This window comes from Podarcis tiliguerta (assembly GCF_965153285.1).
Source record: "Podarcis tiliguerta genome assembly, chromosome: 9".
Lineage (NCBI taxonomy): Eukaryota > Metazoa > Chordata > Lepidosauria > Squamata > Lacertidae > Podarcis > Podarcis tiliguerta.
Genome location: NC_139542.1, coordinates 4,749,643 through 4,764,941, shown reverse-complemented (window position 1 = coordinate 4,764,941; position 15,299 = coordinate 4,749,643). Strand labels below are relative to the sequence as shown.

The following is a 15,299-nucleotide window of genomic DNA, read 5'->3' as shown; positions in this document are numbered from 1 at the left end:
ACAGGGCCTGCAGCGTCCCTGAGCCACGCGTCTCTCCTGGGAGTGACATGGTGGCTTGGGCACCCGCAGGCTCCGCACTGCCCCAAATGGTTGGGCAGCTGAGTGGGAAGAGGCAGGCAGTCTCCTCAGAGGCCCCATGGAGCCGCCCAATTGGCTTGCTCTGCTGCTGAATAGTACCCTTCTAGTTTGCCCTGGCCAGACCCCACCTGGAGTCCTGTGTTTAGTTATGAGCACCATGATTTAAGGATGATATTGACAAGTTGGAACATGCGCAGAAGAGGGAGTCTGGAAGCCAAACCTTATGAGGAACTGTTGAGGGAACTGGGGATGCTTAGCTTGGAGAAGAGAAGACAGAGAGGTGATAGCCGTCTTCAAATACCTGAAGATGGAAAATGTAGCATGCTTGTTTTCTCCTGCTCTATAGCTTAGGACAGAAAGCAATGGATTCAAGTTACAAGGAAGCAGACTAAATATTGGGATGAACTTTCTGACAGTAAGAGCTGTTCAACGGTGGAACCGTGGAACCGTGGACTCTGCTTCATTGGAACGTTTTAAGCAGACGTTGGAGGGCCATCAGTCAGGGATTCTTCAGCTGAGATTTCTTCATTGCAGAGGGTTGGACTAGATGAACCTTAGGATTCCTTCCCATGCCACAATTCTATGATTCTAAGAACCAAGAGAAGTTGGGAAGGCTGGCCTCTAAGCACCTGAGACTGGCATGCTCACTGGTGTTGTTTTTGAGGGCAGTTTTCCCTTTCACCTTAAAATAATAATAATAATAATAATAATAATAATAATAATAATAATAATAATGCACTGTGTCTGTGTGAGAAGTGAGAAGAGTTCACTTGTAAAAAGCACCAACAACGGACAGCTCTCAGGAGCAAGAGAGAGAGAGTCTCCGCCGCTTTCTGCACTTACAGGAATGCCCAGCCGAAAACATCGTGGGGCTTTCAGAAACTGCTGGCACCTGAGTGAGCTGCAGGATTCAGTCCACCAGAGAACTGATTTCTAGAAGGGCAGCCACAAAACCCATCAGCCCCCACAAAAGCACAACAATGACAACACAACCTGCCGCTCCCCATCTATGAGAGTCCCACCAACATTTTCTCTCTTTTTTGCTGATTTTCAAACACAATTTCTTTTCTCCTTAATTGATGGAGAATAGTTAGAGGGGGAAATGCACCACAGAGCACATTTTTGATGCAGTACCTGCTCAGAGTCTGGCAATTCAACTCTTTTCACATGTTGGGCGATGTTTGGTTGCCAAAGACGGGTCTTTCTACCACCTAAGCAATCTTCCTCTCTCTCTCCCTCTCCCTCTCTTTCTCTCTCCACCTCCCTCACATCGTAATTCATCCCCACTTTTTTCTTTCGCGGCCTCCCTACCTTTTCTTCCAGCCCCCAGTGGTGTTTTATTAATCCATCTATTTCCCAGCCTACGCTTGGGTGCCCTTGTTTTACTCCCGGTTTAATTTCCACGGAGCATAAAACACTCAGAGCCTTGACAAGGCAAGAGTTATGGCTCCCAGAGTTAACGCTTTTATGAGGTCCCTTTAAAAACTCAATACTTGCCAAAAATTAGTGGCTTGGAGGAATAAAAAACAGTCCAAGGCTGTAATGCTCTAATTATCACACTTAAGAGGCCATTATAACAATTTTTGTACATGGGTGCGCCCTCGCTGGTCACACCAGGAGCGGAAATCATAACACTGGGAAGGTAGAGTCAATCTTCTGCGAGTCCTGCTAGATGGACGGGGAAACTGAATATGTGGGTAGAAAATGAATATGTGGGGGCTCAAATTCTGTGCCCTCGTATTCCTGATCAGAAAACCAAGCCTTGCATAGATCCATGCACGGTGCTTTGCAAGCCCCAACTATTGGCTGATAGTCCATGCAGGTACAAACTGGTCACCTGACCATGTCAGGCGATTGATAGATGGATGATCCCACCCACCAGTCAAACTTGGGCCATGGGAGATTGCGAATTTATGTGTCCCCACAACCCAGGGTTGTATGACCCACTCTGAGAAACCTTGCTAGTTCTGTTGACATTGTGTCTGCTCATCTCAATGTTCTTTGGGTGTTTCTGTTGACCAGGAATGTCCAAATTCACTGTGAAGTTTCACTTTAGGTACACAGGTCAGTGGCATTCTCAATCCTGGGGTCTCGAGCTTTGCATAATCCCTGGGGAGTTGCTTCACCATTTTCTGTGTCCCTAGTAGGACACCGCCTGTTGAGAAACTAGTGTCCCCCACAAGCAGCCTGTAATGTGAGCTTTTTTTGGGGGGGGGCAAGCTAGATATTGACAAACTGATGCCTCTTGCGTAGAGAAAGTATATACTCTCCTTTCTCCTTCTGTGATGGAACTCCTATTTGGGGACTTCCCTGGCTTTTTTCTGGCCCATATAGGACCAGTCTGGATAGTTGGCCTTGGTGAAGATTTGACATTTCCATCCCCAAAAAGTTTTTGCTTTGAGTTCCACTGAAATGAGGATGTTGTATTTTCATCTTGTTTTTAAGTTGTATTTTAATCAATTGTTTTTATACCTGGTGTCAGCCGCCCTGAGCCCGGTCTTGGCTGGGGAGGGCGGGGTATAAGTACAATTTATTATTATTATTATTAACAATAAGTTCTCCTCCCTCTTTCCAGTTATTAGAAGGGCTCACCTATGAGCCAAATTTAAGAGACATCCCAAGGAACGCAGAAGTCCTTCCAATCAGATCATGATGACTTGATCATTTGCCAAGGAAGTCCACCAAATCCACTAGGTGAACTGGAATCATGGCCATCAGATAAAGCAGTGGAAGGGGAACAGATACAAAATTATACACAGTCACTGCTGGAAATGGTGTGTCAATCCATCTCATGGAGGAGAGGGCTATCAATGGCTACTAGTCTAAGGTTACTAGATTTTCTTCAATGAATCCGGGGACACTTTCCAACTTCAGTAGGAATGATAGGATTTTGTACAGGGACTGATTTGTACATCCGGGGACTGTCCCCAGGAAATGGGGATATCTGGGAACCTTATACTAGCCACAATGGCTCTGTTTTGCCTCCACAGTCAGAAGCAGCGATGCCAGTGTGGTGTAGTGGTTAAGAGCGGTAGACTCCTAATCTGGTGAACCGGGTTCACGTCTCCGCTCCTCCACATGCAGCTGCTGGGTGACCTTGGGCCAGTCACACTTCTCTGAAGTCTCTCAGCCCCACTCACCTCACAGAGTGTTTGTTGTGGGGGAGGAAGGGAAAGGAGATGGTGAGCCGCTTTGAGACTCCTTCGGGTAGTGATAAAGCAGGATATCAAATCCAAACTCTTCTTCTTCTTCTGAGTTTCAGCTGCTGGAAGCCCACAGGAGCAGAGAGGATTCTTATGCTCGGATTCTGCTTGCAGGTTTCCCCAAAGGCATCCAGCCGGCCACTATGAGAACAGTTCCTCCGTTCCTAAATGTGGGTGGACGGACTCTGAGTCTCCTCCATTCATCTGATGGCTCCTGAGCACCGCCGGTGCCCTCGGGTTTGCCCAGTCAGAAACTGCAGGAGGTTTCGCTTTCCCATCTGCCTCCTTCCTCCTCTTGCCCTCCCCATTTCCTGCCTCCTCCTCCGGTTTTGAAAGGCCCACACTGAGCTCGAAAAGGGCTTTGAAGTGTTGTCATGCCAACCAGCCACCACAAGATGTGTGGCCCAGAACTACCGGCGAAGGTCACTGAGAACAACATCAGACAACATCTGAAAAGCCAGGAGGGATGCGTTCCGTTTGGAGACTCGCAACAATGGTTTCTCCGCCACCTCCCCTTTCAACAGAAAATCTCTGCCGTGGTCTAAAGGGGTGTCAGATTGATGAATGATGGGGCCACCGTCCTCTACGGAATCCTTCGGTTTGTCTGCATATTTGTGGGGTGCTCTGCTGACGTTTCCCATTTGCCCCAAAGTTGCGGGGGAGAAAGTCTTTATGAGAATAAAAGACTGATTATTTCAACACACAGGCTTTCATCTCCGTCACAGCTATGACAGCGAGCACCGCACAGCCAGTGTGTTGATTTATTTAAAATCCTTGGCTCTGCTAATGTTTTTTTCCTTCTTCACCAAGGTACATAATAAACCAAAGATGGCAGGAGGGTTAGGCATACAGCAGTGGGCTTCAATAGACTCTTCTTGTCCAGCGAGGAAACCAAAATGGAAAAGGAAATGCTATTTTGCATGATGGGAAAGGATGCTTGCCACAGACGAGCTTCTGCACGCTTTTGCAAAATTGTGCATGAACATTCTGTCGAAAACCAGGACATTGTAATCATAGAATTGTAAAGTTCAAGAATCCAACCTGCTGAAATCCTATCAGGGGAGAAGGGAGCCCAGTTTTGAGGAGGGCTTTCTGGAAAACTCCAGACTGCAAAGGACCACAGAGCCTTGCATGGAAATGTTCCCAGTTTCAATCCTTGTCATCTTCAGGCAGGGCTGGGACAGTATTGTCGACTGCATATGCTAATCTATATGCATAGATACAAATTTGCCCTGAGGTATAGTTCAGGCAATAAATGGGGTTCCTAATCTGGTACCTCCTAACACACCTTGCATCCAGCCAGCCCTGGACACAGCCATAGAATCATAGGATTTTGGAGCTGGAAGGGACTTGTGAAGTCATCTATCCCACCCTCTGCTCAATGTACCTTCTAAATGTACCCTTTGTGGCTTAGGGCCCTTATATTTACGGGACCGCCTCTCCTGGTCTGCCCCGCAGAGGACCTTAAGGTCCATGAACAACCATAGTTTAGAGGTCCCGGGCCCTAAGGAAGTCAGACTATCCTCCACGAGGGCCAGGGCCTTCTCAGTGATGGCTCCGACCTGGTGGAATGCTCTGTCCCAGGAGACCAGGGCCCTTCAGGATTTAACCTCCTTCCGTTGGACCTGTAAGACAGAGCTATTCTGCCCGGCCTTTAATTTGAATTCAGCCTGATCTTTTATTTCCCTTCCCTTCCCTCCCCCTCCCCTTTTATGAATTTGGGTTCTGTTTGCATTGCAGTGAGAAGCTACCAGATCCATACTTTCTAAAACAATATGGAAAACCAAAATGCCCTGTTCTTTGAAATCCTCACCTCTCTGAATTTTGCAATGCAGTTCTCTGCTGCCACATAATATGTGCAGAAAGGCATATCTTAGGGTGTGTGTGTGCGCGCACAAACACAAATACTTTAGTGAAAGTAACACATGCAGATACATGGAGGAGAGGGGTATCGATGGCTACTAGTCTCGATGTCTATGGTCTGCCTCCACAGTTGAAGGCAACAATGCTTCTGAACAGCAATTGCTGGAAGCCACAGGAGAGGAGAGTGATCTTGTGTTCGAATCCTGATTGTGCATATCCTACAGGCACCTGAGTGGGCCATTGGCCTGATGCAACAGACTCTTCTTATGTTCTTATTATATAGGGGGGAAACTACCTGCAAAAAGGACTCCATGTACACTATGAAAAATAGCATTAAAAATTGCTGATGGATTTTCACGGGGAGCTTGAAAAGGAATTCGCAAACTGAACTGAAGATTGGAAAAACGAGGAACAGAGAGGAGCAGATCCGTCTGTCTCTAGAGTCCACACACTGCACAGATCTCCTCTTCTGGACTCTGGGAGGCGTGGAGGTGACAGGGCCCTGCTGCCAGGATCGTGACCATCCATCCCTCCACTCGTAGAGAAGGACATCTGTGAGGGCCTCTTGCTCAGTGGCAAAGTGACACGGAAGGGAGATATCATGGAGAGCTGGGAGGGAGCCAGAAGGGGAATAAATGTCTGAATAAATGCCAAGAGCAGCCTCTTGTTTAATAGCATGCGTTTAATTAGCCTGTGTGCTTGTTTAATTTGTTATTTGACACTTCAAACGCAGAGGAGATCAATGGTGACAAACTCTCTGTTGAGGGCAGCAGTGTCGGGACGGAAGTGAGATCAGGGGGGAAACGGCTCCCTTTGGTCAGGATCCAAAGCACATCGGTAATGGATGGAACATCAATCGTGCAGCCCACTTCTCACACCAAAGTAGCACCACGGGGTACGGCCACGTGACCTGCCTGTAATTGGTGCTTTCCTGTGTCGCCAAGGCAATGAGTAGCTAACGACGAGGAAGTAGATTTCACCAGGGGCTGCAACCTGACAGCGTACAGGCAAGCCTACCCAGATATTTAGAAAGTTTAGTAAAGGTAAAGGGACCCCTGACCATTAGGTCCAGTCGTGGCCGACTCTGGGGTTGCGCGTTCATCTCGCTTTATTGGCCGAGGGAGCCGGTGTACAGCTTCCGGGTCATGTGGCCAGCATGACTAAGCCGCTTCTGGTGATGCTCGGAAGCAGTGATGCTTCTGAATACCAGTTGCTGGAAATCACAACTGGACTCTTGGGCTTGGATCCTGCTTGCGGGTTTCCTGCTGGCATCTGGTGGACCACTGTGAGAACAGGATGCTGGGCTAGATGGGCTGTTGGCCTTACCTTGGTTCTTACCTCTCTAAAATAGGTTGTTGTTTTTTAGTTGCTTGGCCCGTTTGGCAGAGTATAACCTGCAATCACTGTTGGTGCCTTTCCAGCGTTTCTTGCTGAGTTCTCTTTGAACTCTAGCTGGAAATGTCATTGGGGATTGAATTTTGAACTCTGCAGATGCAATGTGGGTGCTCTGCAACTGAGCTATGGCCCTTTCCTCTCTCTCTCTCTCTCTGTGACAAATGCTTAACTGCCTGAAAAGCAGGATAAAAATCTAGTTAATAAACAGATTTTAAAAATGGTGTTTGCTCTGCTTCGGGCCAACGGAGGGGTTAAGGATATCAGAGTGTTCGTCTGAAAACGGATACGAGAGTGGAAAAGGCCGGTGTTTGCTTACTTGTCCCATTTCCACAACGGAAATCAATCCAGGGAACACAATCGGTATTCTCCGCTGGCTGTTGCTTTCGGTCTGCAAACATTGTGCAATTGATCAAGTTGCCCCCATCCATTTGCACTGAAGTGAGCGGGGTGGAATAAGGAAAACGGTGACGAAATCATGCCATGTACATAATGCGCAGTGTTTAAATTACGTAATGCCCGGGACTGGCAGGGCTCAGACGAGTGGTTGGAGAAGTTATCAGGGCCGGACACTGATCCAGGGGAAGGGAGGGGAGGTCACAATTTATGGAGTTTTGCATCTCCTACGAGGCTGGTGTCAGAGCTGGAAGATGAGGAGCAGGAGTGTGCATTGCTACAATAGTCCAGCTCTGAGCGCAAGCCCAGAGAGTGGAGCCAACTACCGTATTTTTTGCTCTATAAGACTCACTTTTTCCCTCCTAAAAAGTAAGGGGAAATGTGTGTGTGTCTTATGGAGCGAATGCAGGCTGCACAGCTATCACAGAAGCCAGAACAGCAAGAGGGATTGCTGCTTTCGCTGCACAGCGATCCCTCTTGCTGTTCTGGCTTCTAAGATTCAGAATATTTTTTTTCTTGTTTTCCTCCTCCAAAAACTAGGTGCATCTTGTGGTCTGGTGCGTCTTATAGAGCGAAAAATACGGTACTTGCCCACCAGAAACATGTGTGTGCATGTTTATTGGGCCTCAGGAGCTACCGTAAGTTTATGCTTTCTCAATAAAGAATTAAGCTACGGGCCATTTGTCCTCCTTGGGATGGATACATAATGACAATTGCTATTGTATTTATTTGCACCCTGCCCTTTCCCCAGACCGGGCCTACTCAAGGTAGCATACACAAATTAAAGCAACACAGATAGAATACAAGTAGTTGAAAACATATAACAGTCATTGAAAAGCAATTAAACTTGCAGAATTAAAGCGTATAGTCATACCTCTTGTTACATTCGGTTCAGGTTACGTCTTTTCAGGTTGCGTCCTGCAGCAACCCAGAAATACCGGAAAGGGTTACTTCCGGGTTTCACCACTCGCGCATGCGCAGACGCTCAAAATGATGTCATGCACATGTGCAGAAGCCGTGAATCGCGACCCGCGTACGCGGAGACGACGGTTGCGTTCTGCTCATGTTGCGAACGGGGCTCCGGAACGGATCCCGTTCGCAACCAGAGGTACCACTGTATAACTATTCTTAGTCATGTAATGTTGTCATGGCAGACAGTGATATGAATGATGTCATTTTTGGCAGAAGGTGAACCGCAGCTGCATGCAAACAGGGCAGTACAGAAACTGATGCCTTCTTGTGCGCTTAGGATAGGGGTTTTTGAGTCCACTGCTCCCTTGACCAACTACATTCTTTCTGCAGCATCCTGCAGGGCTCAGCAGCCAGTTATGTCACCCCTTGCTTGCGGAACTGGCAGCATCTCCCGCTTTTTCAAACATGCTCCCTTGTAGAGTGTTCCCTCAGCCTCCTCTCCTCTGCCCACTCCTTGGGAGTCCTCCGGGCAGCCGCTGCGGCCGCCCCTGGTCTCTGAGCTGCCCCCCTTCACCCCAAAGAGAGGTGCCTCCCACAGGCACCATTCTCACCTGTGGAGCGTGTAGCCAGGGCTACTGCCTCACCAGAGTGGTGCATGCTCTGGTTATCTCTTGCTTGGACTACTGCAATGTGCTCTGTGTGGGGCTACCTTTGAAGGTGACCCGGAAACTACAACTAATACAGAATGCGGCAGCTAGACTGGTGACTGGGGGCGGCCGCCGAGACCACATAACACCAGTCTTGAAAGACCTACACTGTCTCCCAGTACGTTTCCGAGCACAATTCAAAGTGTTGGTGCTGACCTTTAAAGCCCTAAATGGCCTCGGCACAGTATACCTGAAGGAGTGTCTCCACCTCCATCGTTCAGCCTGGAAACTGAGGTCCCGTGCCGAGGGCCTTCTGGCAGTTCCCTCACTGCGAGAAGCCAAGTTACAGGGAACCAGGCAGAGGGCCTTCTTGGTGGTGGCACCTGCCCTGTGGAATGCCCTCCCATCAGATGTCAAAGAGAAAAACAACTACCAGACTTTTAGAATCATAGAATCATAGAATCATAGAATCATAGAGTTGGAAGAGACCACAAGGGCCATCGAGTCCAACCCCCTGCCAAGCAGGAAACACCATCAGAGCACTCCTGACATATGGTTGTCAAGCCTCTGCTTAAAGACCTCCAAAGAAGGAGACTCCACCACACTCCTTGGCAGCAAATTCCACTGTCGAACAGCTCTTACTGTCAGGAAGTTCTTCCTAATGTTTAGGTGGAATCTTCTTTCTTGTAGTTTGTATCCATTGCTCCGTGTCCGCTTCTCTGGAGCAGCAGAAAACAACCTTTCTTTTAGAAGACAGCTGAAGGCAGCCCTGTTTAGGGAAGCTTTAAATGTTTAGCAGACCACTGTATTTTAATATTCTGTTGGAAGTCACCCAGAGTGGCTGGGGAAACCCAGCCAGATGGGCGGGGTATAAATAATAAATTATTATAATAATATTATTATTATAAATAGCTTTGCAAGCATTTGGGAGGCAGAGAGGTGAGAGGGCATCAGAGGAAGGGAGGGAAGGAAAGAGGGACAGAGGCTGGTGTTGCCCGTGGCACCACTGACCATCATTCAAGGCACCCCAGGGTGCCCCAGCACTGGTTGAAAACCATTGACCTGGGAGGTGTATTGCTTGCCTCAGCCCCATTAATTCTGGGTGAGGTTTCCTTGCTGATGTCTCTTCCTCTGAGGAAGCCAGGAAGAAAGGCCGCCATTTCCCTCCAGCGCTTATTATGCAATACGATAATCTTTATTGGCATTGTCCCGTACAGAACAACGAAATTGAAAAATCTACACCAGACATTCAAAAACCAACAAGCCTGCTATCCCAGCTATCCCAGCCTGGTTAGCCCCTAAAAACTCTGATACCCCATAATTAAATGCAACATACTCCCATAGAGACTACCTTAAAGGTAAAGGGACCCCTAACCATTAGGTCCAGTCGTGGCAGCCTCTGGGGTTGTGGCGCTCATCTCGCTTTATTGGCCGAGGGAGCCGGCGTACAGCTTCTGGGTCATGTGGCCAGCATGACTAAGCCACTACTGGCAAACCAGAGCAGCGCATGGAAACACTGTTTACCTTCCCTATTTATCTACTTGCACTTTGACGTGCTTTCGAACTGCTAGGTTGGCAGGAGCAGGGACCGAGGAACGGGAGCTCACCCTGTCGCAGGGATTTGAACCACCGACCTTCTGATCAGCAAGTACTAGGCTCTGTGGTTTAACTCACAGCGCCACCCGCGTCCCTAGAGACTACCTTACAATGCGTTTAAAACCAAAATCGCATTTGGATAGAAACTGTTCCTCAGGTGGCTAGTCCTAGTCTTTATAACCCCCCTGTACCTTCTTCCAGAAGGCAGAAGCTGAAAGAGATCTTTTCTGGGGTGTGCACTATCCTGGGCTATCTCTGCAGCTTTCTTATGGCACCTGGAAGCATAGATTTGGTCCAAGGTGGGAAGAGTGCACCCAATTATTCTCTCCGCAGTCTTTACAGCCCTGGACAGCATTGTTTTTCCCCTGACCGTGCAGCTCCGAAACCACACACACAGACCATAAGTTAATACACTCTCCACAGTACAATGGTAAAATGCCGTCAACAGGTCCTTTGAGAGATTGTTTTTCTAGAGGATTCTCAGAAAATACAACCTCTGCTGTGCTCTCGTCATCAAGTCCTTACTGTTTTCTCCCCAGGCGGGAGTCCTCCCCACCCTCCTTTGCCCCCAAACGGCGTGCTCCTTCCCCAAGCTCCCTGCTACGCCGCGTAGCCCTGCCGACTCACCTTCCATCAAGGTGTGGTGGATGCTCCAGTAGACGCTGAGACAGTGCTTCTCCTTCTTCATGCCCCGTTTGCACTTGCAGCCGTAGAGCTGGCTGGACAGAAGGGCTGTCACCGTGTTCTGACACTGGCTCTTAGCGTCCGGACCCAGCTTGTTGGCGCCGTTGCCGGCGATGCATTGCCGGAGGGTCCGGAATTTGGAGCTGCAGCTGGGGTCATTGGTGCAGGATTCGCCAGCCTGCAGGCAGTCCCGGGCTGAGCTGACCACATCGGTCATCCCTTCTGGAGGAGAACAAGAGAGCAAAATGAGAACGTCCCCAAACTGGAGATGTCTTAGAGAGGTAAGAACGTAAGAATAGATTGCAGGGTCAGGCCAATGGCCTATTGAGCAAAGCATCCAGTTCTCACGGGGGCTAACTAGATGCCTGTGGGGAAACCCACAAGCAGGATGTGACCCCAGGAGCAACCCCATGGCAGAATCTCGTCCTACACTTGTGTAGGACCCTGGTAAAGACACATGCCCGCTCGATCGTTCGGGAGCTTCAAAAGCTTTCTTCAGCCCGAACATCACAGCGACCGATGCCAACAGACATCGGCACACTTAGGGATCCACAGTCTTTGCAGCTTGCATAACAGAACCTCAGCAACTCAGCATTTTGGCTAATCTACTTTATTTACACACGGAGCACTACAACATGGCTCCCTCTTTCTCTAGCATCAGACAGCAAAGAGAAAAAGAACAAAGGACAATAGTCCCACTTCACGGAACACAGGAACACAAACATCCTGTCTCTGTCACTTCCCACTCTGTGGAGTCAAAACATATACCGTCATGTGAAAGACAACAATCCCATGACTGCAATCATGGAGCAGGAATTCTAACACCACCCTCACCCCCCAGTTTCCAACAAGTGTTATCCTAGTACGTTTCTGAGCACAATTCAAAGTGCTGGTGCTGACCTTTAAAGCCCTAAACGGCCTCAGCCCAGTATACCTAGAATCATAGAATCATAGAATCATAGAGTTGGAAGAGACCACAAGGGCCATCGAGTCCAACCCCCTGCCAAGCAGGAAACACCATCAGAGCACTCCTGACATATGGTTGTCAAGCCTCTGCTTAAAGACCTCCAAAGAAGGAGACTCCACCACACTCCTTGGCAGCAAATTCCACTGTCGAACAGCTCTTACTGTCAGGAAGTTCTTCCTAATGTTTAGGTGGAATCTTCTTTCTTGTAGTTTGGATCCATTGCTCCGTGTCCGCTTCTCTGGAGCAGCAGAAAACAACCTTTCTCCCTCCTCCATGTGACATCCCTTCATATATTTGAACATGGCTATCATATCACCCCTTAACCTCCTCTTCTCCAGGCTAAACATGCCCAGCTCCCTTAGCCGTTCCTCATAAGGCATCGTTTCCAGGCCTTTGACCATTTTGGTTGCCCTCCTCTGGACACGTTCCTGAAGGAGCATCTCCACCCCCATCGTTCAGCCCGGACACTGAGGTCCAGCGCTGAGGGCCTTCTGGCAGTTCCCTCCCTGCGAGATGTGAGGTTACAGGGAACCAGGCAGAGGGCCTTCTTGGTAGTGGCACCCGCCCTGTGGAACGCCCTCCCACCAGATGTCAAAGAGAAGAACAAGAAGAGAAGAAGAGTTTGGGTTTGATATCCTGCTTTATCACTACCCTAAGGAGTCTCAAAGCGGCTGACAATCTCCTTTCCCTTTCTTCCCCACAACAAACACTCTGTGAGGTGAGTGGGGCTGAGAGACTTCAGAGAAGTGTGACTAGCCCAAGGTCACCCAGCAGCTGCATGTGGAGGAGCAGAGACGCAAACCCGGTTCCCCAGATTACGAGTCCACCGCTCTTAACCACTACACCACACTGGCTCTCAACTACGAGACATTTAGAAGACATTTGAAGGCAGCCCTCTTTAGGGAAGTTTTTAATGTTTAACTGACCACTGTATTTTAATACTCTGTTGGAAGCCGCCCAGAGTGGCTGGAGAAACCCAGCCAGGTGGACTGGGTATAAATAATAAATTCTATTCTATTCTATTCTATTCTATTCTATTCTATTCTATTCTATTCTATTCTATTCTATTCAGAAGCATTGCTGCTTTCAGCTGTGGAGGCAGAGCGTAGTCAACTGGGCTAGTGGTCACCAATATCTCTCTCCTCCATGAATTTGTCTAATCCTCTTTTAGAGCCATCTAGTTTCGTGGCCATCACTGCCTCCTGTGGCAGGGAGTTCCATAATTCATATGTTTCATGAAGAACTTTCAACAACAACAACAACAACAACAACAACAAATTATTTGTATGCTGCCCAACTGACTGGGTTGCCCAAGCCACTCTGAGGGACTCCCAACACAAAATAGTAAAAACACAATATAACCTCAAACACTAAGAACTTCCCTGAACAGGGATGACTTCAGATTTCTTTTAAACATCACATAGCTGCTTGATATCTGCTGGGAAGGTCTTCCACAGGGTGGGCATGAGAAGGCCCTCTGCCTGGTTCTCTGTAACTTCACCTCTCGCAATGAGTGAACTGCCAAAAGGCCCTCTGAGCTGAATACTGGGGGTGGAGATGCTCCTTCAGGTATATTAAGGTAATTGTTCCTACCAGAGAAGAATAGCAGATGAAGTTGATGGACTATGCTGAAATGGTTAAAATGACCGGAAGAAACAGAAATCAGGAAGACAAATATTTTAATAAGGAATGGGGGAAATTTATAACCATTGTAAACAGTTAAAATCGTTAGTAGGATTGTTATGTCATGTAGTTTAAGGGTGAATTCTGGGCACAATGGAGATGTAAAAGATTTGGCTCATCATAAAAATGCGGGAGGAAATGATTAATAATAGGACCCACAAAGGGGAGGATGGAAGTCCAGGATATTCCTTGGAATCTTGTTTTTTATTATTTATGTTTGATAGATCGCTGCCAACTTTTTATCTGAAAAACCAAATAAATGTGTGTGTGTTTTTAAAAAAGGTAATTGTCCAATAACCTCCCACAACAAGTGGGGATTCTTGATGTGTAAATCCCACAAATTAATTTAAAAATTGTGAGCATGGTTGATGTTTGGACGTGGAGAAGCTCCAGGGTTTGCTCAGGACCCAGCTGAGAAACATCTGGCACAGAAACACAGGTGAAGCTAACAGAGATGGTAAAAGATGTTCCTGAGATTGACAGGCAGTTAGAAGCCGGGGATAAGTGATAGTGTATTCGGGAAATATTTCAAAGCTGACCTAGATGGACCTTGATCTGATCCAAGAAGGCAATCATTGCAGAATGTGCACTTGTCAAACTGTCCTGCAGGTTACGAGCAGAATACGAATCATCATTCTGCAAAGTAGAACCTACTGGCTGCCCACTAAGAGACACCCATTCGGCTCAGATTTCCATGCTGGCCTGCTTAGTTCACCCTCGCTGAAACAAGACGCAAATTGGGAGACACTCGTCCTTTGAAAGTCGCACACCGCTGAATTTTGCAATGCAGCTCTCAAGGAAAATGAAGCGTGGTCGCAAAGCAAATGTCATTTTTGGCACATCCAATTGATGTACGATCGCCAAAGTGCACTGGCGGAGGAAGGGGATGTGGTGGGTGCGGCTCGCCCTGGATGTCATCCCTGTGGTGGGTGTGTGACATCGCCCCCTGCCCCCCTTGGGACGCTCGCCCCGCAACTCCATTAAAATCTCCTATTAAAATCATCTAGCATCTGCAAAGTTCTGAGCCTGGGCTGTGTGGAAGGAGAGGAGATATCCAAGCTCAGGAACAGGGGAGGAAGACCTGGGAAGAGTTTGCGCTTTACACACAGGGAGAGGGAGGGTGTGATCCGAAAGGAAAGAAAGTCTAGCTGGGGAAATAGTTCTGCAGCTTGGAGGAGCGCAGAGGGCGGCAATGGAAGGCACTCATTCTGTCAGGGCTGCTCTGGGGCTGCACTTGCTTCTATTTCCTGCTCTTTAGGGATGTCTCTGGTCAGTCTGCTTGAGCCATTCCATGACCTTCGCACTGCCCAGTGCATTTGCTGGGGTTCTGCCACCTTTGCAGAGAAGCAGGAGCGTGTGGTTGTGTAGGATTCCTACTTGGAAGCGGAAGACCATTTGTGGTCCTCCTGAGGCCTTTCTGATGAAAGGTTGTTGTTGTTGTTGTTGTTGTTGATTTATTTGTACCCCAACCATCTGGCTGTGTTTCCCCAGCCACTCTGGGTGGCTTCCAACAAAGACCAAAAATACACTAAAATGTCACACATTAAAAACTTCCCTGAACAGGGCTGCCTTCAGATGTCTTCTGAATGCCAGGTAGTTGTTTATCTCTTTGACATCTGATGGGAGGGAGTTCCACAGGGCAGGTGCCACCACCGAGAAGGCCCTCTGCTTGGTTCCCTGTAGCTTGGGGTGGAGATGCTCCTCCAGGTGTGGTTGAGACCATTGTGAGATGTGAGATGAACGAAGCAAAGCAGCTAGCCTGCGGGCGGCTAACCCCACCCAGGTGCCGGAGCAGCTAGATGTGCCTCTGCCAACGTGCAGGTCTTTTGGGACCTGGAAGAAGGCAGAACAGGGGTGTCCTGGGTGCAGGGACGGAAC

At 48.4% G+C, this 15,299-nt stretch overlaps 1 protein-coding gene across 1 annotated transcript in view; it reads right to left on the bottom strand.

Moving 5' to 3' along the window:
* GFRA4 (GDNF family receptor alpha 4) overlaps window positions 1-15,299 on the bottom strand; it is a 126,632-nt gene that overhangs the window by 33,335 nt on the left and 77,998 nt on the right. Inside the window, exon 2 of the mRNA XM_083398529.1 lies at window positions 10,715-10,993. Coding sequence (XP_083254655.1) covers window positions 10,715-10,993 — 279 coding nt within the window. The remainder of the gene's footprint in view (window positions 1-10,714; window positions 10,994-15,299) is intronic.